The sequence below is a fragment of the Hyla sarda genome, chromosome 5 (genome assembly GCF_029499605.1).
Source record: "Hyla sarda isolate aHylSar1 chromosome 5, aHylSar1.hap1, whole genome shotgun sequence".
Taxonomy (NCBI): domain Eukaryota; kingdom Metazoa; phylum Chordata; class Amphibia; order Anura; family Hylidae; genus Hyla; species Hyla sarda.
Window position 1 is genome coordinate 329285715 of NC_079193.1, and position 26165 is coordinate 329311879.

The 26165-nt window shown below is 40.4% G+C and overlaps 1 protein-coding gene across 5 annotated transcripts in view; it reads left to right on the forward strand.

The window, feature by feature from the left end:
* Positions 1–26165, forward strand: part of VPS13B (vacuolar protein sorting 13 homolog B) — a 1225788-nt gene that overhangs the window by 67439 nt on the left and 1132184 nt on the right. For all 5 annotated transcript variants that reach the window (XM_056522379.1, XM_056522375.1, XM_056522376.1 and 2 more), the window contains exons 4-7: positions 6869–6989; positions 21899–22066; positions 22936–23117; positions 24096–24267. In XM_056522379.1, the coding sequence (XP_056378354.1) occupies positions 6869–6989; positions 21899–22066; positions 22936–23117; positions 24096–24267 (643 nt within the window). The remainder of the gene's footprint in view (positions 1–6868; positions 6990–21898; positions 22067–22935; positions 23118–24095; positions 24268–26165) is intronic.

Sequence of the window (26165 nt, forward strand, 5' to 3'; positions counted from 1 at the left end):
ATAAGGGGCCCCCAGCTCTTTGCCGAAATATTGCTTGTCGACCATAGAGATGTATTGAGGAGGCATGTCGGCCGCCGCGTCATGCTGTGGTTGGACACGCCCCCTTACCACTTACTGTTGGGGCCCTGTACGGGAGATCACAGGGGGGCCCCAGCGGTCGGACCCCCCCTGCAATGTGAAACTTATCCCGTATCCTTAGGGGCTAAGTTTTGATATCCTGTAGTACTCCTTTAAATTACTTTTGGGAACGGAGTCTCTGCATTCATGTTCCAGTCCATCTAACAGGGCCAAGGCAAATGGGTACTGCCAAAAGAAGTGCTAAGTTGTTTAGGGAATGGGCATTACCTGGTGTTGCAAAGACCATGAGCATGTTCACACCTCAGAGTGTCCGCATGGGAATGCATCGTTTCATAGATGGCTTTGCATTTCGTGCAGAGTCCGCAGAAAGAATTAACAGGTTCATTCTTTCTGCCGACACGGAAATTGGAATTTCCGTGCCAGAAACACCTGGCGTGGAAATTTCACAGTGTGTACAGCACAGCTGAATCCTATTAAATACAATGGGTCTCTGCTGCTGTAGAATCTCAGTGCGTAATTCCAATGCAGAATTACACACTGAAATTCTGAGATGTAAACACAGTGGGGGGATTTATCACAACCTGTCTAGAGGAAAACCTGTCTAGAGTTGAAAAGGCCTCTGAAAAATGAAAGAAGTGATCTGATTGGTTGCTATGGGCATCTCAGCAACTTTTCCTCTGGTAGGTTTTGATCTCCCCCAGTGTCTTGTGAATACAGTCTGTGTCCATATGACCCAGAGGGCATATTGAAGTGATAGAGGGGGGTCTCTCTTTCAGGACTCCCCTTTTTGCCAAGTTGAGAGCTACCATCAAAATGCAACTCACCCAGACCCAGACAATCTATACTTTATATAATCATCCACTTATTGCTAGACTTTATACTTTATTGTGGGGCTGTATTCATGGGATATTGCATTTAATCTTGGATGTGTTGACAGACAGTAAACATGAATCTCTCTCCTATTCATCATTGATTCAATCTGACTTAACTACTATACTGTTATATTGATGGATCCCATGATTATAGCAATGCAAAAAGAAAATCGGCTTCTTTACTCTTTCGCTTGTTCAATTTATATGCACATTTATACTTATGAAAACACCACCTAAAGGTTTTATAGGAGCTTTTGATATAACTATAAGGCCCTTCTATTTCTTTATTACTGGATTGAGCTGCTGGCCCTATGCCGCAGGGCTCTGTAATAAATAATATCATTCCTAATTTCAGTGAATAGGTTAATGGATTTATTATAGTTCTCACATCTTAAATTGTATTTTATTCTATGAATAACCTTAAATGCCATTATTAGATTGAAGCAAGTGAAAGCCACGGTATGATTTAAACGTGTGCAAGACCACATTTTGAGGAGAGAATGGTTTACTAAGCTGGTTAAATGTTGGACCTCAGCTATTTCAACTGTGGATAAAGGTGTGTGTGAGTGATTAATACCATGTGAGCGAACCATGGAGCCAAGAATCACATCCAATGATATATGGAGAGACTAATATACACTGCTGATATATTATCAGTGTGAGCCTTTTGCTTTTACATATGTGGCTATGTGTGTTTTTTCACAGATTTTGCACATGTTTTTACTAAGATTAGCCTGAACATGCCTTGCGGATAGGATTTAACCTGAATAATGTTTATTTTATGTCTGGTGTATTTGTCTTAATTGAGCCTAGATCCTCGTCTCTGTTTCTGGAGTGTTTTATGGGGTTGAAAAGGATCACAATTACTTTGATTGTAGTGAATATGTTACCTTCCTTAAAGGGGTTATCCAGGAAAAAAATTTTTTTTTTTATATATCAACTGGCTCTAGAAAGTTAAACAGATTTGTAAATTACTTCTATTAAAAAAAAACGTAATCCTTTCAGTACTTATGAGCTGCTGAAGTTGAGTCCTTTTCTGTCTAAGTGCTCTCTGATGACACCTGTCTTGGGAACTGTCCAGAGTAGAAGCAAATCCCCATAGCAAACCTCTTCTACTTCCCAAGACAAGCAGAGATGTCAGCAGAGAGCACTGTTGCCAGACAGAAAAGAACTCCACTTCAGCAGCTGATAACTATTGGAAGGATTATGATTTTTTTATAGAAGTAATTTACAAATCTGTTTAACTTTCTGGAGCTAGTTGATATATAAAAAAAAGTATTTCCTGGAATACCCCTTTAATGCCTTGGCTACAGGATCGACACCATAAAGCTTCACTTGTACACCTGTTGTAAAAATATCAGTCCTTGTCCAGACTCTAGTTACAAGATAGGAGGGGTTGTCTTACTGTAGACAGTTCCGGCAATATGGAAACTGCTCTGTAGATGACCTTCCAACACCCTCGGCAATCAGCTAATTTTGTTGGTAAAAGTCAAACCCCAGATATTTTTCCCTGCAGCACAAGCTTAAAGGGGTTAGCCAGGGAATAGACAAGGTATTACTTGTTCCACAGTGCTCCATTTCAACCTTGGTCCCACCTCGAAAGTTGTGACAACCATCAATCATCCCTTCCCCACCCCATGTATGTGTGGTTTTATCCTCGTGTGATAATCAGGATAGAGTTCCAAGAAAGAAGTGGAATGTCAGGGAGCAAGATTAGGACATTCCTTCTGCTTCCTAGATAACCCCTTTAAGTACTCTAGAACTGTGTTTCTCAGCTCCTGTCCACAAGGCCTGTTAAAAGATCATGGTTTGATGATATCCTGTACTACGTGTAGCACTGAACATAATTCAGGAAATTCTGAGCTACATTCGTGGCCAAAACTTTTAATACTAACACATATTTTGTCTTTCACAATTGTTGCTGCTACAGTGTCTTTCCATAAGTTTCCACTTCTTAAGTTTCATTATATTTCTTTTAAAACGTTTATTGACAAATACATTACATACAAGTCTTTGCCAAGACTCAACATTTACCATATTGTCCCTTCTGTTTTAAAGGGGTACTCAGTCTCTAGACATCTTATTCCCTATACAAAGGATGGGGGATAAGATGTCTGATCGTGGGGGTTTGTTTAGAGCATTTGTCACGCTCCCTTCTATAGACTTGTATTGGTGGGGTGGGGTTGACGCCACGAGCAGGACGTGACCGTGATGTAACGAGCCTTCGCCCCGCATGGCCAGTAATTTTGCTCAGAGCAAAGTTCACACCGTGCACCAGATGTCTGGGGTGCCGCAGCTGACATAGCAGGGGCCCCCAGCGGCGGGACCCCCTGGGGTCAGACATCTTCTCCCCTATCCTTTGGATAGGGGATAAGATGTCTAGGGGCGGAGTACCCCTTTAAGACTAGAGCAATTAGCCTGGACATGCTGGATATCATATTCTGGGCCAAATTGATTGAGGCAAAATCATGAGGGAGCCCATTCCTTTGGGTGAAAAGACACCCCACACATGAATGATCTCAGGATGCTTTGAGGCCATATTAACACAGTGCAATTTCCATGCAGTAATAAAAAAAGACGTAACAGGGTGAAAGATAAAAGCATGTACTCAACTGCCACCGCTGCTGTTTGATTGATTCTGGCACCTGCTGCAGAGCGCTCTCTTCTTAACGCCTAGGAAATTCCTGCTCAGCACCTCACTGTTTAGGGTTTGTCACTGCTATGGCGTGCTTTGCAGTAGGGTCGCAGCAGTATTAGTACAGTTCTTTCTGTAAATCCTGTAATGTACATGGTTACAAAGAAAGAATCGATGGTCTGGGAAACTCAATGGGAAGGAGCTGCATTATCTGGGTATAGGCTGCCTTATCCCCTTGGAAGTCACCTCAGTCCAGATCTGAAGCACAGTCTAGTTGAAATAATAAAGCATTTCAATAAATGCCTGAAGTCTTCGGAAAACGTCACAGCGTTACTATTGAGAACAACTTTGTAAATGTAGCCGGGGGTTGTTTTCTGATAATTATCACTGTGGTTAAAACCCAGCAAGGACTAATGTGAGACTTTATTATTTAGCTTGTTTAACTCTAGATTTCTTCAAAACCACAAAAGCCAACGACTCTAATTAAATAAGGATTTAACAATATAACCCAACACTACTGAAATTGATTCTGAACGGACTTTGGCCCTGAGCCTCGTACACCTAACTACTGCTGGTGTTATCTGAATGTTAGACACAGCGGTAAATATGTGAAGGTTCGGGTTGATCTCTGACTTCACTATTTCTTTTTGGAGCATCCATTAGATTCCATGCTCCATATAACACTTTTAGTAAGTATGTGAGGGCAGCTCTGGGGTTTCTGGAAATGATTATAAGACCAATTGTGAGAGTCTCCTGATAAAACTGTATTAAGTTTCTTCCATTTATTTAGTTAGCTCAAAGATGTTCCCCTTTTCACTACTCTCTTTAACCTCTCGACCTTTTAATTGAGGTATTTTTTTTTTCTCCTTTTTGGAACATTTGGTTTGCACTGTCAATTTACTGTGTTGTGTATCTAGGATGCTTGGGTAGTCTTCTGTTGAGAGCCTCATGGCAGTGTTAATAGGGTCATGGCTTTTCAAAGTGTTTTAAATGGCTTCTGAATAGATACCGAGCATGAACAGGCTATCTACTGTAGTCAATCTGCATGCTCTACTTGTTCTTTAAAAACAAGGGAGAGACAGATAATTGGGAATTATTCAGCCTGTCAATTGCTACAAGGAAATTTGTTGAGGCAGAAAATCTGTAATTGTCTGGTGATAAGGCTGTTTTCTTGTTTTGTTAAAAACTTGAGCATTTTTCCACCTATATCTGACTGTACATGAGGATACAATTGCTTTAAAGGGATTACCCAACATAAAGAAGTTATTCCTTATTCACAGGATATGGGTTAGTAGCTGATCATTGGGTAGACAGCTGCTGAGACCCCCACCCATCATGAGAACATAAGTTAGAGGTAGTCAAGTATAAAAAAAAAAGTATCCCCTATTGCCAGGATAGGGGATAAATGTCAGATCCTGGGGGTTTGGTCCGACCACTGGGAACCTCTGATCTCCTGCCCGACACAGCGGCTGTCTGCATGGATGCAGTGTGTCGAACATGGCACAAAGCTGCGGCCCCTACATTAATCTCTATGGGAGAGCCAGAGATACCCGAATGCTGTATCTCTGACTTTCCCATAGAGATGCATGGCGGGGACGTGTCAGCCACTGCTTCATGCGTGTCAGCATACCTCCATTCATTAGGATAACCGGTGCCAGCGATCGGACACCCTGAAATCTGACATTTGACTCCTATTATGAGGATAGGGGGGTATGTTTTGTGATACTGCATAACTCCCTTAAGGGATTGTCCACGCTGTGAATATTTATCAGGCTGAATTCCACCTGCAGCAGACGGCGCCAAAACCGTCAGGGGTAGGACAGCGTGGACATGCACCATCTATATAGATGAAAATTCTGTAGTATGTATAGAACAGCAGAATCCTATTAAAAACAATAGGATGCTGCTGCATGAGGAATTTTACAGTGGAATTTTGTCAGTTTTGTGTCCACAGTGAGTGAGTACTTAAAATGAGCAAGCAGGCTCAGCCAGAGCTCCATTCAATCTCAACTGGACATTGCTGATAAAGGAGAAGTACAATTACGGGATTAATTTCCTCAGTGTAAGTGGACCCTAAGGGAATATTCATACAAAGTGAATCTTCTGCAGGTTTTCTGCAGCGGATCTTCAGTGGATTTTAAATACATTGATTGAATACGCTGTGGAATCTGTAGGCGCTATATAAATAAATAATTATTATTATAAGTGCAGAATCCCTCCCAATTTTCTGATGCAGATTTTCTGTAGCAAATCCGCATTGTGTGAACATGCATTTGTTTCGTTACAAATATTCAGAAGGGAAAGACTAAGGCTAGGTTCACACTACAGAATATCCGTCTGCAATTCCGCTTTGAAATTGCAGGCAGAAATTCCGCTTACTAAAATGTATAGTATAGTGAATGAATGGGTTTCCGTTCACAAATGCACAATTTGGAATTTCTGAAGCGGAATTTGAACGGAACATCCTCTTGAAAATTTCCGCCTGAAGAATGGCGTTGCTTTTTCTTTTGGCGGAAATACTGGCAGAACACATTGCAGTCTATTGGAGACTGCAGTGTCCGCACGGTCCTAGCACCGACTGATTCAGTTGTACCTGGCCGCACTCTGCTTCCGCAGTGTGAACCCAGCCTAAGTCAGAACATTTATCGGTAACAATAAATTTGATCTCTCCATATAGTTTTATATTGTTATACCTGTTGAATATCACATGCAAGAAGCAATAGAAACACTGTGTTTGCAGTATTGGTTGAAATTTACTAAGTTTGGGTTTTCAAACCTCCTATGTATTAGGGTTTTACTTTCACATTCTGTCATTAACGAACAGTCTACGTATTCGTTATTCTATTTGGTTGTTTTTTTTTGTGCACCTCTTCTTGCTCTCTGTTGCGACATTATGAGACAATTAAGTCATTTATAAGTCCTGATTTTTCATTTGTCGTGAGGTCTCAGCGCGATATCATGAAAATGCTGCAGGCATTTTCGAAGTGGAAATGGCAATTAGATTCAACTATTGCTTGAAAGTTTTTTTGCAATAATTTTTTTTATTTTTTATTATTTTCTGTTTATTTCTTTTCTTTTCAATTCAACAATTTAGAATTAATCAGATGCTTATGAACCATTTTTGTTATTTAACATTTATAAAATATTAACATTTCTTCTGGATATTAGTAATTCTATGCTATCCAAAATTTATTGCAAATTGTGTAATTTATTTTGGTTTTAGAAGTTTTTTTTAATTTTTTTATCCATATATATATATATATATTTTTTTTTTTACTTCCAGGATGATCATGAGAGCTGTGGTTCAAGCTCTACCAGTCGAAGCAATACAGAGAGTGCTAAATCCCCAATTAAACCAAGGAAGATCCAACAAGCGGCCCCCACTGATCCTGACTTACCACCAGGTGATTATTTTGTATCTTGTTTTAATTTCAGGATGAGGGAAGATTTACTTTGTGGACATAAATGTATGGAGTCTTACTGGCAATGCTTCCTGGGAAATTGTATGGAAATATGCTGTCTTTCTAAAGTCACCTACAGTCAGCTACCCTGTAAATTCATGTTCAGACTGTCTAAAGAGCCTTGAAACACGACAATGGAATTTTAGCTAAGCTTGACTCCTCATATATGACACCAAAGGCTCAGTACTAAGGAAATTTGCATTCCTATTATCATATTTGAGCTGACTCTGTGAAATACTCTATGCAGCCATAGGCATAGGCGATCTTGCAGACAATGCTTCCCGGGAAATACATTCAAGCTCACTAAGGCTGCTTTCACACTATAAAATGTATCCGTTTTAAAGATCCGTTTGATGTTCTTTTATGAAAACCCTGAAAATCGTCCATTAAACGTCCGTTAGAAAATCCCATATGTCCGTTAGAAAATCCCATTATAGTCTATGGGATTTTTTACATTATCCGTTTTAATCTGTTAGAGTCCGTTATTAATAAATTTATCAAAACCTGTGCAGAGTAAAAGTTGCCCAGTTGTCCATAGCAACCAATCAGATTGCTCCTTTCATTTTGCAGAGGCCTTTTCAAAAATGAAAGAAGCAATCTGATTGGTTGCTATGGGCAACTTTTCCGCTTGACAGGTTTTGAGAAATTTCCCCCTATATGTTAGAAATTTGGCTGGAAACTAACAATTGTCCTATTTTACCATTGTAATATTGACAAAGTAATTTAATAGGACTTGTTAAGGCCTCCAGTTATCAGAAGATCCCAGGTTCAAACCTTTATTACCTTTTAAAAATATTTGCTATAGGAAAGGATGTACACATCAGTCCGTGGGCACCATACAGAACTCTAGATGGAGACGTCTATAAAGGAATGGATACATTCTAATATAAAACAAAAAATTAAAAAAAATAAGGATGGTAGAACATACTTAGCCTTTGTTTTGATACCTTTTTGTGGGATGGTATCTCCTTGGAAGAGTCATAGGCCGGCATTTATCATTGTAGGTGTAAGTGAAGCATTTTTCTACATCTTTTTTTGTGTTCTGGTGATGTGTAGGAACACCACATTTATTAAATGGTCACAGAGCATTTGATACATATCTCTTAACATACAGTTAGTCTGGGCTGGTGTAGTTTTAGAGACTTTTCAGTGGCTTTGCGCCTTTTCACAAAAAGGTGCAGTTCATAAAACCCTTCCATATCATGTGTATTGCCAAAATCAGTGGATTGCAACTCAAAATCAGCAGAAATGTGTAAACCAAAAGGCGCAAATAAACCCTGCTTGCGTCTTTTTTGTGCCTTTTCTAGACACAAATAACAGTCTAAAGACAATGATAAATGTCGGCCATAGGGTGCAAAAATTTCTTTTGACTTCTTTTGCTCCTGTTAGCTTTTGTACAACTTCAGTTAGTTGAAGTGAGGGCAAAAGGGCAGACATGGTTAGTCCAGAGGTCAGGGTTTGGTGGAAAACAGAAAGTGGGCTGTCTCCTTATTGACTGTTCTCCCACCGGGGCCTCCTGCATTCCATCATGCCTCTTTTCACAGAGGAGACGTTCCTCCGAGCCAGTCCCCTCACTGGGTGTTTATTATGCTTTACCAGTGTCATAGCAACTTGATGATTGAATAATAAAGATATGTGTGAAATATTGGTCTTTTAGGGATTTTTAACCCATTTCAAGTGATTTATAGTCGGCTCTAAGTGGACTATATTATCTAACCAGTTATGTTAACAAAAGGAACATTTTTTAAATGTATTGTCAGCAGAACACGTAACAAAAGTCATGGCAATTTTCTTTCAGTCAACACATTGACACATTGAGTAATGCAGCGTAACACAACTTTTAAGTGGCTGATCGCGAGGGATCTCTTGCCCGACGCCCAGCTCTCTTTGTGTATGGAGTTATATATCCCCTCCGTGCAGGGATACTGTCGACCCCCGCACAAAGCCCCCTTCATGTATCTCTAGGGGAAAGCCGGAGATACACAAATGCTGTATCTCTTGCTCTCCCCTAGCGATGCATTGAGGGGGCGTGTCGGCCTACACTTCTGCGGTAGTCAACACACCTCTTGCATAGGAAATGTGCATAGGAGAGTCAGGGCACTGGACAGGAGATAGCGGAGGGACACTGCAATTGTAATTGTGTACAGATATGATGCGTACCGTGATTTGTGACTTTAAGCTGAAAAGCAGATGCCACTGCCCAATCCTTCTATATGTCGGCGTGAACTCTAATGGAAGAGTCTGGAGATCTGTCATGCTTAACTGGCAAGTTCGAATTCGACACATCTAATGTGTATGGTGGTCTTAAAGGGGGTAGTCCAGTGGTGAAAAACTTATCCCCTATCCTAAGGATAGGGGATAAGTTTGAGATCGCGGGGGGTCCGACCGCTGGGGCCCCCTGCGATCTCTCTGTACGGGGGCCAGGCTTTCCGGCCAGATAGCGGGTGTCGACCTCCGCACGAAGTGGCGGCCGACACGCCCCCTCAATACATCTCTATGGCAGAGCCGGAGATTGCCGAAAGCAGCGCTTTGGCTCTGCCATAGAGTTGTATTGAGGGGGCGTGTCGGCCTCCGCTTCGTGCGGAGGTCGACACGCCCCCTTCCCGCGGCCTGTCGGGGCTCCATACAGGAGATTGCAGGGGCCCCAGCGGTCGGACCCCCTGCGATCTCAAACTTATCCTTAGGATTAGGGATAAGTTGTTCACCACTGGGTCACCACTGGACTACTCCTTTAAGGCTCATAATACTTCCGGTGTATTCGAACATACAGTATCTTGACCATATCTGATGCACAGGATTTAAAACAGCAGATTTTATGCTGCAGAGTTCAATGTAAACTGAATGACTGAACACAGCTTCAAATATGCGCAGGATACTGTATGTGTGAATAGAACCTTAATGGGATTTTTCCGGGCTGGAACTTTTTTTTTTATTTTTTTTTTTTGGGGGGGGGCTATATGCTTTGAGCTGTAGGAAATAAAATAGGCATTTTTGTCTGGTTCACTTCGCTGCCACTACGCTTTTCCTTCCAGTTGTTTTCTTCTTTGTTTTCTTCCTTGGTCCTGTGACACTTTTTGAGGTCATAAGGGGGATCAGGTGCTTGTATAAACTGCAGTGGCAGTTTTCGTGGGCCTGAGGACTCTTCTATGTTAGTTTCCCTAAAGCAAAAGTCTATAATGAAATATAAAATGTACTGCATGTAAAAAATTTAGTTTGTCACATTTTTGTGGTGTTTTGACAGGTAAACAGAAAACAAAAATTTCTTGTCTGTCAGGCACACATCTCCCTCTCGGTGTCTGACAAATAATATAATAGAGCTGCACCAATAATCCAGCAATTATTGGTGTTGCCCTGCCCATATGATAGTGGACTGCCGATCTTCTTGGGGTGCACTTGCATCTCGCAGCAGTCGGCTGTATTATTACCACCTCTAATTGTTTGTAATGATGAACTTAAATCTTTACTGTAATTTAAATAAACTTTGGACATTACACACAGAGATATCAAAAGATCATTAGAGAGAGCCTCTATCCAATTGATTTCAGGAGTTGACTCTGTAGACTTATAATAGAGCAATCTCCTGCAATCGGTCAGATCAAGTGTCAAGCCAGAGAGTGAAGCGTGTTACCTTGCACTTCACCCAGATATTTCTTATGATCTGAGGGAAGGAACTCAGGACTGAGACCCTGACCAATCTAAAATGTTTATATGTCTGTGCAACATGTGAAAGGTTGATTTAAATGACAGTAATTAATTCTGCCCATAGTTTGAGCATTATAGGTCTACTCATTCAGTTTGGAAACAGTTGAGGGTTGGGTGGGCTTATACAATGGGAGGGGCTTTAGTCTTTGCATTCTACAGCACACAGGACAGAGGGGGGAGGCTTCTGCTGCAGCTTGTTATTTTGTAGCCAGGTTACAGGAAATGCATTATAACAATCTGCTGTAAACAGGACTAGATTACTTACTGTTTTGCAGCCAAAATCCTTAATCCAGGACAGTGTTTGCTTCACTTTTGTACCATAAAAGAATGTACAGATGAACAGTCAGTAACACACAAAACAAGGAAGCAAAATGCAGCTGTAGGGACCCAGGCTTACAAATTTTCATGCATTTTTCTCACCCCTAGCAAGAGTCTTCCAATAGGGAAACAGTGAAACAAACTTGGATAAGGATTGAAAAATAAAACGTGCAGCACTTACTAAATCACGGCTAATGCTTTGGACAGAAATTGTTACTCGTCGACTTGAGTCATTACAGTTTTGTGCATTGTGAGCGGTGAAACCAAAAGTGGGAAATATTTATGGCCATTAATTTTTCAGAAATATTTGTTATAAAATAAATAGTTCATATACTTTGTTTTTGTGCACTTTGTGACACAGCAAAGTTACCCAGTGCTTGAGAAGCAAAGTAAGGTTAGTCATAGGGCTTCACCATTTATATGGTGGGGGGGAGAAGCCTAATCATAATATAAGGAAGCTGTTCAATTCCGCACTATTATCAACATCTGTTTGTAGTGTGTGTATGAAAACCTTTTTTGTTTTATATCCAGCTTTAAAACCATAACCAAATACTGAGTTTTAGCATTCCTAAGGCCAAGTCCAGATAAAAAAAAAGATAATTTTCACCACAAATCCGCAAGAGTTTTCTTCTGATTGTCCTGGGGATTTCACCCAATACATTTCAAAGAGTATTAATCACTGGGTAAATTTGCAGTGTTCTAATATTGTATAGAATATAGTAGGCACTGATAGGACTTTTAATCTATAATGATCCAGAAATATACTCATATTATTAAGCCTATCTTACTAGAGTGTTATTTACTATATTTAGGTACCTGTATGGTCCAATCTGTTCCCGAACATGCGACTTCATTCATCTGGGATACCACACGAATGCACAATGCACACAGACACATAGTTCTGCGCATGTGCAGCCTTGGCGGGCAATGCTCCATTTATTCTCTTTGGTGGCGCTGAACATTTTTGAGTTCAGAGATCGAAATTATTCAGCTGCTCCATGAAGAATAAATAGAGCTGTGCCTTTCACTAATCCAAGGTCAAGGTTTAATGTGTTGCCTTCATTTTGGGGAGAATTATGCCCCCCTTCTCTGCATCGGAGGGGGTCTCAGAGCAGTCCAACTCTCACCAATCAGCATGTATTCCCTATCCTATGGATAGGCAGGTACTGGGTGCTGGGTGACAGGCAGTACACATTGTCAAAAAGTTTAAATTAAATTAAAAAAAAATTAAGATATATTAATTTTTTTTAAATAAAAATTGAAACCGCCCATTTTCCCATTAAAAACAACAACAACAAAAAAACACCCTGTCACATGACATTTAATTCATGAGATTACTGCCCGGTGTGTGTTACTTTACCCATGTGGCAGTCTCCTAAAGAAAGAAAGAGAGTTTGCAGGAATCTACCACTTGCAAACTACATTTTCTCTAAGGAAAAGAAAGCTCTCAAAATTGCATTCATATGCATTCTGCATGCAACCAATTACAGTTTATGGAGCTGGTATATTTCAAACAAAGCCTAACATTTTTCAGTATGCTTTACAGTCAGGATGCTAATGCTCTGATATGGTTACATCATATTATTTCTTTAATAAACTGTAAGAAATCTGGGACTTTGTGCATTCACCAGCAATTCTGAATGTACAGATGATACAATAGTTTTGTCCCTTCTTTCGATCACACAACTCCAACATCTTAAATTAATAAATAAGTCATTGCTTCTGAAAAATTTTGAGTCATGAGTTGGTGGAGCTTCACCAGAGGATAAACCCCGCCCCAAACAGGACACCACCTTAAAGGGGTACTCCGGTGGAAAACTTTTTTTTTTTTTTTTGTTTAAATCAACTGGGGCCAGAAAGTTAAACAGACTTGTAAATTACTTCTATTTAAAAATCTTAATCCTTCCAGTACTTATCAGCAGCTAATTGGTCCACAGGAAGTTTTTATTTTTGAATTTCCTTTCTGTCAGACCACAGTGCTCTCTGCTGACCTCTGTCCATTTTAGGACATGTCCAGAGTAGGAGCAAATCCCCATAGCAAACCTCTCCTCCTCTGGACAGGTCTTAAAATGGACAGAGGTGTCAGCAGAGAGGGCATTCAAAAAGAAAATAAATTCCTGTGAACCATATAGCAGCTGATAAGTACTGGAAGGATTAATATTTTTTAATAGAAATAATTTACAAATCTGTTCAACTTTCTGGCACCAGTTGATTTAAAATATTTTCCAGCGGAGTACCCCTTTAAAAAAAATCTCAATCCTTCCAATACTTATCAGTTGCTGTATTCTACAGAAGAAGTTGAGTTGTTCTTTTCTGTCTGACCACATTGCTCTCTGCTGACACCTCTGTCCATGTTGGGAACTGTCAATAGTAGGAGTAAATCCCCATAGCAAACCTATCCTACTCTGGACAGTTCCTGACATGGACAGAGGTGTCAGCAGAGGGCAATAATGTGTTCATAGGTTTTTCTGTTGTGAATTACTCAGCTGAGGTGTTCTTTGGGTTTGACGGTCCTGTGAAAATGTAAATTGTTCATTAACCACCCTGATCTTTTAGTTATGAAGAACAGTACAGAAAGTTGCAGTAAGCACAACCCATACACCATATGCACACGCAACACATACAATATATGCCACTTAGTAATAAAGGCCTAAAATGTGCTGAAAAAAAATTCCCATAAATTACATGTGGAATAGGTAGTATTGTATTGCAATCTGTGGCTAATAGGCCATGTTGTGGCATTAAAAATCTGCAGCATTCCTTTAAATACTTTGTTAAACCCTGTTCATGTGCATTTGTGCAGAGGCCACATAATGGAAGAGATTTATCAAAACGTGTGCAGTGGAAAAGTTGACCAGTTGCCATTGCAGCCAATCAGATCACTTTTTTTTTCATTTTTGAAAAAAGGACTCTGCCAAATTAAATACATACTCACACACTTCATGTTTGTAACATGCATATGCAGTGTGTGAGTATGGCCCGACCCTAACTGCCACTGTGTATTAACAGGTTTGTAAGGAAAATATGCTTTTGATGTAAATAGCTTTGTGTTTATCTGGCCTGTCACATATGCTTCCCATTGTGTCACAAACAATCAAAGTAAGGGTACGTTCACACTTAAGCAGATTTTATGCGCAGGATTTTCTGCTGGAGATTTCAATGTAAACTAAATGAATGAGCACAACTTCTAATCAGCAGTTACAAATCCTGCGCATCAAATTTGCGCAGAATTCTGTATGTGTGAACGCACCTTAAATGGAATCTGATGAGATCCCTATTAGCTTGATCCACTTACAATATTGTGCCCTGAATATAGCACAGAGGAAGCCTCGTTCTCCTAGTAATAACAGCTTATAAACATTGTCTAAATGACGAGAAAAAGGATATTTGCACAAGTGTCTGTGCGGAAGGTCACATTATGTAGCACATCTGTTCCATTTGTGCTTGTTTATTTCTGTTAAGTAATTGCCCCAGCTAATATTGCCTAATACTTTATGTGTATAAGTAAATAATCCTCTCGCTATTCTTCTAATGGTACATTTCTTTGACTAGTGTGTTTGTTGCTTATGCAAAATAACTATCCTCCAGAAGAAGAAGAAAGCAGTCTCTCTTGTGCCACCTGTAGATGTAGTCTTGTAAGTATGTGGTCACCATCCCAGTCCTCAAGACCAACAAAGATTCCAGATCTTTCAATTACTCCACTGGAATAGAACAAGGAAACATTAAAACCCCAGACTGTTAGTGGGCACTGAGAACTAGGGACTGTCAGGCCCAAGGCCTGATTATGGAAACATACATGTGTTTTTATTGTATCTGTGTATAAACTAAGACCTGGGGGTGAGAGGTCATTCAGACTGTGGGTTTGTGTATTGCATTTTATTGGTGGTCTGGCTGGTTGGTATCTCCTTTGAAGTCATGCACCCTGGTCCCATCATATAATCAAACAGATAAGGGGTCAGGAAGAGAGATGCCCCAGAGGGGAGGGGAGGGGGGGGGGGGGGATGGAGTTTCCCTCCAAAGAAGCAGATAAGACTTAAAATGCTGGACTCAACTGTTGTTCAAGGCTGTGGCCAAAGCTGACAAGACCATCCTAAGAACAGCTGGACTCACTCACAAGGACGGCTATATAATCATGCTGTAAGAACTTCATCTTTTGTTTTCTGAACTTGCCTTGCTAAACTCTTTTTTATATATTTTTGTACCTGTATGTCATTTGTTCCTGTGTGTGTGTGTGTGTGTGTGTATATATATATATATATATATATATATATATAGCACTGTGATACCTTTTATCAGATTAAATGTTTAATAAATCAGCTCTGGTCTTTGATCTCTAAATATATGAGCTCACCTTTCTGAAGGCCGCTCTGGTGGAAACACGTTTATCTAAGGGTTAATTTGGTGACTTGCTGGGACTAGTAGTGGATACCCAGAGGTCTGGCGGCTTTAACCCTTGCACCATCACACTCTCTAATGTCTTGGCTGGACCGATAGGGTGTGATTGTGACAGGGACCTTTTGCTGTAATGTCCAGTCCACCTAAGAGCCTTGAGATATTATAAAATATATAAGCAAAACTAGACATCCATCTGTAGACAGCTGTTTTGGGTTTCTTGCCCCCCCTCCTGTCAGTACAGAGTAAGAACCTTGCTTTTCGAATATGATGCCCTTAAAAACAAATCTGGGGAATAATGGTTATCATTGAGAAGATCCAGCTGAAGGTATAATGACTTAACAGCAGTGCTTTAAAAAAAAAAAAAAAAAAAAGTTTGAAGGTTGACTCTATAAGACTTTCAGCTGGATCTTTTTCATGAAAAAAGTAACCTCTATATTTGCATTAAAGGCTTCTTGAAGGTAATTTATCAATGTTTTCAAGTTTTGTGCAGATAAGCCATTGCTAACAAATTTGTGGCACCTTTTCTTCAAACCTATGCAAAAACAATAAATAAATCCCCCCCCCCCCCCCTGTCTGGCAACTCTGGTCTGTATGGACAAAGGACAATAACCCTAAAACAGCTGTCTAAAGAATGGTGTCTGATTTGGTGGTTTGGCTAATATCTCTAGTCTTTTTTTCAAGTCTTTTAGGGCTCGTCGACACTACATACGTTCAGCCAGAGAAATTCTGCTTGCAGCAGGTGCGGCCAAATACTTTGGATGTAGGGCCACACAGACATTCAGGTGGAATCTGGTGGAATGCTGCCTAAAGAATGAACATGTTAATTTTTTGGGTTGACGTCAATTCTGCTAGCAGAATTCCACTGTGGGAATTCCGCAGACTAAACAGATAAGCAGAATCCCTTTGAAAACAAGTGGAATTCTGCCATCTGAATGTCCGTAGTGTGGGCGAGCCCTTAAATGGTCACTCTCAGATTCAGAAACTTTTTATATGTTGTACATTTTGGTAAAACATTCATCTTTCTAATATTCTTAATGCATTTTTTTTATAGAAATCATGACTTATAAAATCATGGCTTTGTCCAAGCTGAAGCACAGACATGGGCAAAGTCCAGTAAGTGAGGGTGGGCTAACACTCCTCTGTGCTGTCCCCTGTCTGATAGCACTCCTCTGTGCTCTCTATTGTCTGATAGCACTCCACTGTGTCTGATTGGACAAGAGAGAGCACAGAGGATTGCTATCGGACAGGAGAGAGCACAGAGGAGTGCTATCGGACAGGAGAGAGCACAGAGGAGTGCTATCGGACAGGAGAGAGCACAGAGGAGTGCTATCGGGCAGGATAGAGCACAGAGGAGTGCTATCGGGCAGGATAGAGCGCAGAGGAGTGCTATCAGACAGGAGAGAGCGCAGAGGAGTGCTATCAGACAGGAGAGAGCACATAGGAGTGCTATCAGACAGGAGAGAGCACATGGGAGTGCTATCAGACAGGAGAGAGCACAGGGGAGTGTTATCAGACAGGAGAGAGCACAGAGGAGTGCTATCAGACAGGAGAGCACAGAGGAGTGCTATCAGACAGGAGAGAGCACAGGAGTGCTAGCCCACCCTCACTTACTGGACTTTGTCCATGCCTGTGCTTAGGCTTGGACAAAGCCATGATTTTATAAGCCATGAGTTCTAAAAAAAAAAAAAAAAAAAAAAAAAAAAAGTATATTAGAAAAGTTAATATTTTGCCAAGATATACAACCTATAAAAAGTTTGTGAATCGGACAGTGCCCATTTAATGTTTGGATAGGGTAGCTAATTATAGGTGGAATAAGAGAACCCATTTTCTTCCTTCTGAAGGAGAACTAATTTACATACTTATTCCCATGGAGCCCTGCCTGTGAGGGCAGTAATTTACATTTTTGGGGCAGCATTTCCACCACAGAGAATTTTGCCGTTTGCACAGTGCAGCAGAATCCCAATGAAAATAATGGGAGGCTACTGCTTCAGAATTTCCGAGCGGAATTTTTCTCGCTCGTTTTTTATCGGAAATTTATGTGAATGGGCCCTAAAACATTCCTTCTGCCAGATCTCTTCAATAAGTTTTGCTTTACTTAGGAAGTTCATTGTTGATGACTTTCTACTTCTAAGTGAAGGTTAGCAGGTGGTTAGCACTATATTTTGGTTATGAGTGCCTGTATCCTTATAATACAGTGTGAATTAAGTTCAGTTATGACTCATATTTTCCTCATTTAGAAACAAAGGAGTCGCCTTCTATTAGGTCAGCAGGAAAAGTTATGTTTGTTACATTTTCAATTATACTTTGCATTTTTTATTCACTTGATATTTGCTTGTAAATCTTTCAAATGGCCTTATAGAGTAAACTGTTGTTAAATGTGAAGCTGTGAAGTGCTGCTCAATACATACCATGTTAATCTGATGCAATTTTTATATCATGACTTCATAAAGTTGGAAAATTTTAGCAACTTATAACAAAAACATTAATCCTTTCACAGCATGATGTGTAAACTGATTATTTGTCTTTTGTGGTAACAACAATGAGAATGAGTAAATTTGTTTTTTAGTTTGATACTTTGGGGGAAAAATGTCTTGTTTACATTTTTTTTTTAACTAAACAGGTTAGCTGTGTTTGCTACTAAGAGCTGCAGACCCCATTTGATAGCTGTTAGAGTCTAAAAACAAACTGTATCTTCCCCCCCGAACAAAAGTTGTTTGCCAAACAGCCTTTTGTTTTTCTTGCCACTTCTCAACTAAGTGTTAAGAGGGCAGTGCCAGGCTGCTCAAGTGCCACAGCCTGGCATGCCTCCCTCACTCTCGTAAACTTTCCAGCCTCATCTTGACTGGGTGAGCGAGGAGGCTTGTCAGACTGTGATGTTTGAGCAACTAGTCTCCCCCTTCTTGGCTCTTGGCTGAGAAATAACATTTCAATTTTTTTTCAGTTTGGCAACTACCATCAGCTCCAAGAAAATGTACAGTCTGCTTTTATACCCTAACAGTGTCGGCAGCAAAGATAGATTCCCTTTATTAAAGTGTACCTGTCGTCAACAACATTTTTTATGTAATATAATTATATGTATATTTATAATATACATTGGTTAAAAAAAGTGTATATTTATAGGTGATAAAGTGTCCTCAGTGCACAGGGCCCTGCTTGTCCTCAGTGCACAGGGCCCTGCTTGTCCTCAGTGCACAGGGCCCTGCTTGTCCTCAGTGCACAGGGCCCTGCTTGTCCTCAGTGCACAGGGCCCTGCTTGTCCTCAGTGCACAGGGCCCTGCTTGTCCTCAGTGCACAGGGCCCTGCTTGTCCTCAGTGCACAGGGCCCTGCTTGTCCTCGCCGATACCAAGTACGAGTACTTATATTTTAAAGGGAATCTGACACCAGGGTGACCTGGTCTCTGGCGCTGTTTACAGTATATGTGGGTCCCTGTTGTGTACAATGGAGGCGGCTGCTGTAGTATGAGCCAAGATTTCTCTCTTCTCCATTGGACAGAACAGGGAATTTGCATTGGCGGCGAGACCTATGACCACATGGTGAGCAGCGGTAAAAACCGGGTCACCTGCAATATCTACCTATAAATTCAAGTTAGTGCAGGTGACTCTGCTGTAAGATTGCCTTTAATAGTAGGTAGTATCCCCTTGCAGACATTAGCAGCAGCCCCCTGGCAGTCATTAGTAGCAGCCCCCCTGTAGACAGCACCAGGCCCCCCCCCCCCCCCCCGTTTAGACAGCACCAGGGGCCCCCCCCCCGTTTAGACAGCAGCAGGGCCCCCCCCCCCGTTTAGACAGCAGCAGGGCCCCCCCCCGTTTAGACAGCAGCAGGGCCCCCCCTCTGTTTAGACAGCAGCAGGGCCCCCCCTCCGTTTAGACAGCAGCAGGGCCCCCCCTCCGTTTAGACAGCAGCAGGGCCCCCCCGTTTAGACAGCAGCAGGGCCCCCCCCCCGTTTAGCCAGCAGCAGGGCCCCCCCCGTTTAGCCAGCAGCAGGGCCCCCCCCGTTTAGGCAGCAGCAGGGCCCCCCCCCCGTTTAGGCAGCAGCAGGGCCCCCCCCCCCCGTTTAGACAGTAGCAGGGCCCCCCCCCTTTAGACAGTAGCAGGCCCCCCCCCCTTTAGACAGTAGCAGGGCCCCCCCCCCTTTAGACAGCAGCAGGGCGCCCCCCCCCCCTGTTAGACAGCAGCAGGCCCCCCCGTTTAGACATTAGTAGCAGCCCCCTCCTTTAGGCAGCTCACCTCCTCGGGTCAGGTGCTGGTGCTGCCGCCCTGTTCTCCCGTCCTCCGGTCCGCATCGTGTCATCCTATGGAGGAGCATGTGACATACACGTCACTCTGCTTCCTGCGTAGCGTTATGCTGGGCGCAGGGGAGGAAGGGGAGTGAAGTGTGTGTCACATGCTCCTCCATGGAACACTATGATGCGGATGGAAGAACGGGGATGCAGAGTGGCCCCAGGTATCGGGCATGGTATCGGGGACACTAAACGAGTCCCCGATACCTTGCAAATGGCTAGTATCGGCCCCGATACCAGTATCTGTATCTGGACATCCCTAATTTTAACCAATGTATATTACAAATATACATATAATGGTATTATCTAAATTTTATATAAAGTTTTTGTTGATGACAGGTACACTTTAAATGTAATCTGCTAGCATGGACTCATCAGTGTAAGTCTGATTTCTAGCACCTATGAATCAGCTGACTCTATTGAATATCCACTACACCTTTGACGTGTACCAGACACAGCTCTGCACTCTCTACTATATCATATTTTATTGATTTTTTTTAATTTATTCTGACACACAAAAAATGTGACAATGGTAAATAGCTATCAATTTGTCAAATTGTAAATTTTTTCTTTGCAGAACAGATGAAGATTTTTTTAAAGAATTCTGTAGCTAGAATCCAAGCTAGGTCCAAATCTGCGCCTGAGGTTTTGTTTTGTACATTGCCGAAAATGGATAAAATAGCGCATCTGCATGTGATAACATGCCCTTTAAAATATTCTCCATGATGGAAACCCAAAAGAGCCTATTAAACTCAATGGGGTCTATTGGACTCCATTGGTGTTGGACTTGCAGTGAATCCAGTGCATTATTTTTCTTTTTCTGCTCCTATGATGGAGCTGCAAAATGGAAAACAATGATTCAGATCTGAACCTAACTTTCCATTTCACTGTATTGGAATATTTAAAGTTTTCACATTTTATACTTACAGTGAAACCTCTTTGACAAGTTGAATATAATAGCATTAAAAAGTGGATCTCTATGGAGCCCCCCTCCATAGAGATCCACTTTTTAATGCTATTATATTCAACTTGTCAAAGAGGTTTCACTGTAAGTATAAAATGTGAAAACTTTAAATATTCCAATACAGTGAAATGGAAAGTTAGGTTCAGATCTGAATCATTGTTTTCCATTTTGCGCATGCAAAATCTTGTCCACATGCAATCCCATCTGAGCTATGCCATAGATTTTTGTTAGTTAAACAGTAACTCTCTTTAAAACAAATGTTTGCTATTGCACTCCTTATGGTAAATAAAAATATATTTCTAATATACTTTGTTAAAAAAAAAAAAGAAGTTTTCTATGTTTTATTTGTGCTTAAAAAAGCTCAAGAGCACGTTTTCCCCCATCTTATACACAGACATTGGACCGAAGTCCAATCACAGAAAGTGCAGCCTGGAGTGCTGAGGGGGGGGGGGGGGGGGGCGGTCCAGCCTCATCCAATCATAGCTCTTCTCACACTTAACTTCTATATGCCATTGGTTGGACACCCCCCTCAGTGCTCCAGAGTGCACTTCTTGTGTTTGGACTTCGGTCCAAAGTCTGTGTATGAGTTGGGGGAAAATGTGCCCTTGAGCTTTTTTAAGCACAAATAAAACATAGAAAACTTCATTTTATTTAAACAAAGTATATTAGAAATATTTTTTATTTACCATAAGGAGTGCGATAGCAAAAATTAGTTTTAATGAGTGCCCATGCAAGCAAAATTTTTCATATATTTTTTTTCCCCTTCAAACTTTTCATTGCGTCAGAACTTGCCAATTGTTAGATACATTTTGGGCACACTAGATGGGCCAAATGGTTCTTATCTGCTGCCATTTTCCATGTTTCTATGTCGCTGTTTAAAACGTATAGGAAACTGAATATATTTCACACTCAATCTGGTCTGTATAAGGGGGTGGTCTTCTCAAAGGAGTGGTCTTTTGGGGAGGTTTTATTTCATATTCACATAGAGACATATTAGAAAAACAAACACCAGTAAATTACTTACTTTATGGGCCCTATTAGTTGTCTCTGTGTTGGTGTATGAGGTTTTATTCATCTATTGTTCAGCAATAATGGCCCATTACCTTCCTGATAACGTTGTACATGTAGTACATGAGTCTTGGAATTTACTCCAGAGTTTGTATTCATTGCCTGTCCTTTTTTTCCCTTTCAGGTTATGTCCAGAGTTTGATTCGTCGTGTGGTGAACAATGTGAATATTGTGGTGAATAACCTGATCTTGAAGTACGTTGAGGATGATATCGTTCTGTCAGTCAACATCACTTGTGCGGAGTGTTACACAGTGGATGAGTTCTGGGACAGAGCTTTTATGGATATCTCTGGTGAGCTGTCACTCTTAGGGTAGATTTGCTGCCTAGATTTTACATGGCAAATCCACAGGAAAATCCTCAAGAAAAATCCACATGAAGCATTATGAATTTTACTGTGGATTTGCTACGGAAATGTTGTGGGATTTACCTTCATCCTTGAGTTTAGTAGAGAAAATCTGCAACAAATCCTCAACATTAATTGACATGCAGATTTTCAAATCTGCGCAACAGGTCAATTTTAATGATGAAAATGTCCAATGTGTAGATGAGGTTGGAAAAATCACATCTACAGCTGGGGCTGTAATCTGCAGTTTTTTTTTCTTTTTGCGTGCCTCTTTCTGCATGGGAAATCTGCAAGGAAATCTAGTGTGACATAATGAGTCACTTCTCTATATGCAAGGTTATTTTAATGTATTTTAGATTATTTACTAAATGAAAAAAAATATGTATTGGTTTAGCAAAATTGCAGAAAAAACTAAGCAAAACACAGTTTATGCTATGGTTTTCTAAATCAATTAAAAATATTATAGATGGTAAAAAATGCACTCTTCTGGTCTATATTTTAGATAATGTCTTATACCTGCCATGTACATGCAGTCTCATCTGAACTATGCTGTATATATATATATATATTTTTTTAAAGAGTTAAGCCAATTTTTTCATTAAACTTTTCATTGTGTCACAATTTGACAGCCATTAGAATGTGTAGATTAATTAATGTGACAGATTAGATTTTTCTCCCCTTATATTGTATGGACTTACTGGTATGGGAAATTAGTGAGTTTGTCAAATTACCAAAATAATTTGATCAGCTTTAGTTTTTATAGACCCCACACAGAGCATTGGGCGGTAGCTTATGATTTATTATGTTTTCTCTGCAGCCACTGAACTAGTCCTTAGGAAAGTTATACATTTTTCGGACTGCACCGTTTGTCTTGACAAGAGGAATGCCAGTGGTAAAATAGAATTTTATCAGGATCCACTCCTATACAAGTGCTCATTCCGGACCCGCCTGCACTTCACTTATGACAGCCTTAACTCTAAGATGCCTGCAGTAATAAAGGTAATTGCTACCCAGTATATTTGTGTTACACTTGTATACACATGGAAGTCTGTACCTTAAAGTCTTGTACACATCCGCTTTGACGGTTACAATCGAAGCCTCTGTGACAGATTCTGTCATGTTATTTTGTCATATTTGACAATCAAAATATCGCGGAACCCGATGGATGTTATTGTTGGTCATTTTGGCGACCGAATCCACAACACAGATGTTCTGCCTTGTAAGGACTTTTATTAACTTTTATTATGTACTTTCAAGCAATTCAGTTACTCACAAAAAAAATAAAAAATTCTGAACTTTTTAATCAAAAGCAATTTCCTTTCCAGTGTGTGTAATTCTGACACAGCCAGATTTTAACAAATTGATTATGTTCACACACGGTGGACATGTTGCAAATATTGCTGTGACTGTTCAATACATCTGAATGAGGTTATTTCTGCAGACCAAAATTAAGACAAATTAAGAGTTACAGACCTTTTTGTATGTCCATTTTACCCCTTATTGACCTGTCCCCATTCCAAGAGCCATAACTCTGCTAGTGTGTCTTAGTTTACTTACTCTCACTGATCATACGTGTATTCTATATCCTGTGGATAGGACACAAGGGTCTGTAGTGAGACATCCCCTGTACAGGTGTAGATCACTTGTTGAAGAATCACACTACTTCACTTGAAAAATAAATGAGTATTTTTTTGGGAGGATTTACTGTAAGAGTTTTTTGACCCTGTTCCAATGGGCTTAGTGCAAACGACCTTCTGTAGTATTTTTCTGATCACATTCAGTGAGACTTTATTAGAGTAAAAATAAATAAATTAAGCCATTATTTTTTTTAAATATTTTCTTAAATATCCCAAAAAAATCACTTTGTCCTTACCCAACATAATGCAGTCTTTAGCATTCATGTTGTCATGTGGAAGACTTGGAGATTGTAACCATTCCTGACCATGTTGTTTTTTTTATTTTTATTTTTTTATTAAGATTCATACAATGGTTGACAGTCTGAAACTCTCCCTCACCGATCAGCAACTTCCTATGTTCATCCGCATATTGCAGCTGGGAATTGCTCTTTATTATGGTGAAATTGGAAACTCAAAAGAAGAAATTGAAGATCCTCCCGGACATACGAAGGACACCGTAATTCACATGCCTGGTAAGTACAGCAGTCCAAACTGTGCTACATAGTTCTACATTAAAGGTATCGGAAATCTATGCTTATTTACTACGTTGTGGAATTCTGAGAGGGAGACGCCCTGTTCAGGACTCTCATATCTTGGTCAGAGTGGAGAGTGTTTATAAAGAGTTTCCACTGCTCTGAAGGACCTGACTTGTCCTGCATTAAACAGACAATCCCTTTCATGTAAATGGACATTGTGTGATTATTTTTTTTTTCCTATGGTGATGCTGCAGAAAAAATGAAATACATACTGCAAGGTGTCCTGCAGATGTTTGTACTGTCATTGTGTACATAGGCTCCCATTTACTCGGTGTATGGCAAGAGTATGTGCTAGCAAAAATATGTGGCATGGAATATCAAAATACAATATTCTATACAAAGATGTGCAGTATACAGCATGCCAATGCCGACCTGTAGCAGCATATTGCTCTTTATGCCTTTAAATTTATTAAATTCGGCTTTTCAAGTTTTACTACTAAAAAGTTGCCTTCTGATGCCACACACCGGGTGACTTATTTTCAAGCTTATATCTAGGGACCGTGTATTATATGGTTAATATAAGTGTTTTTCAAACAGTGTGCCCCCAGCTGTTGCAAAACTACTGATGTTTGGAAAACACTGTTTAATTACTGCCCATAGGCCATAAAATAGACAAAGCATCCAACTAGCGATTACTTTCCACACTATGGGGGAGATTTATCAAAACCTGTCCAGCGGAAAAGTGGCACAGTTGCCCATGGCAACCATTCAGATTGCTTCTTTCATTTTTCACAGGTCTCTTTAAAAATAAAAAATAAACAATCTGGTTGCTATGGGCAACTGCACCACTCTTCCTCTGCTCAGTTTTTGAAAAATCGCCCCCAATATATCTAAAATACAACTGCTCTGATCACCTGGTATCTGGTAGATCGCCATGTTTCCTGGTAAAAAAGCAAGGTATTACTGCAGCTTCATTCATTTTAATCTGTGTCTGCAATAGAACAGTAAGAGTGAACACCAATTTCTTTATTAGAATGATCTTATGGGGGACTTTAGGAAGTAGATTTTTTTCTGACAAAATTCTGACTGTAAATGTGCTCATAAGCCATTTCATCCTAGTCTATAGACACAACACTGTAGTTAGATAATAGTGTTGTATAAGGCCATTTTTCCCCAGCATGTCTCCATTATATCATTTTCGTTAAGCTATGCATTTTGTTAAGCAACCCTTCAATGTGCTGATCTCTGGTAGCATCATTTAGTGAATTGGGCCGATGATTAAAGATCCTACCCAAAATAATATAATGCGGACAATTGTAATTATCGTCTGAGAGCTCCGCTTTTCACCCGTTTCTCTTTTAAGTGATTGCAGGCACGGTTTAACTTTGATCAGAAATTCAGCCCTGTAGAAAGAGGGTTCAGAATGAGGGATGGGCCCGATACATCTGTTTTTAACAGCTTACAGATACGGCAACTGCCCCGTATGACAGTCCCAATGACTGCAGATAATTGATTGATGACATGGTGCTGGAATTACATGATGCAGGAATTATGTCATGCTCCATGTGCTAGGATAGGAAACACCTTACCCGGGAAAATTGGAATTACTAGGAAGACAATAGACAGGCTCGGGACATGGGACACCGTTAACCCTTTCTGTTATTTTAATGTTCCCTAGACTCATGACTAAATATGTTCAAAGTTAAAGCTGACACTGGTCTTTCAGTGATGTGTGTGTATATTTATAGGGGCACACTTATAACTTGGTGAGCGTATTGTACATGGTAGGTACTTAAGTTTTCATGCATGGTGGCGTTCTTCTCTTTGCTCGTATGTTGTGCATATGTGTCTATAATTACACACTGAATTTTGCCTTAACCCCTTAAGGACTGAGC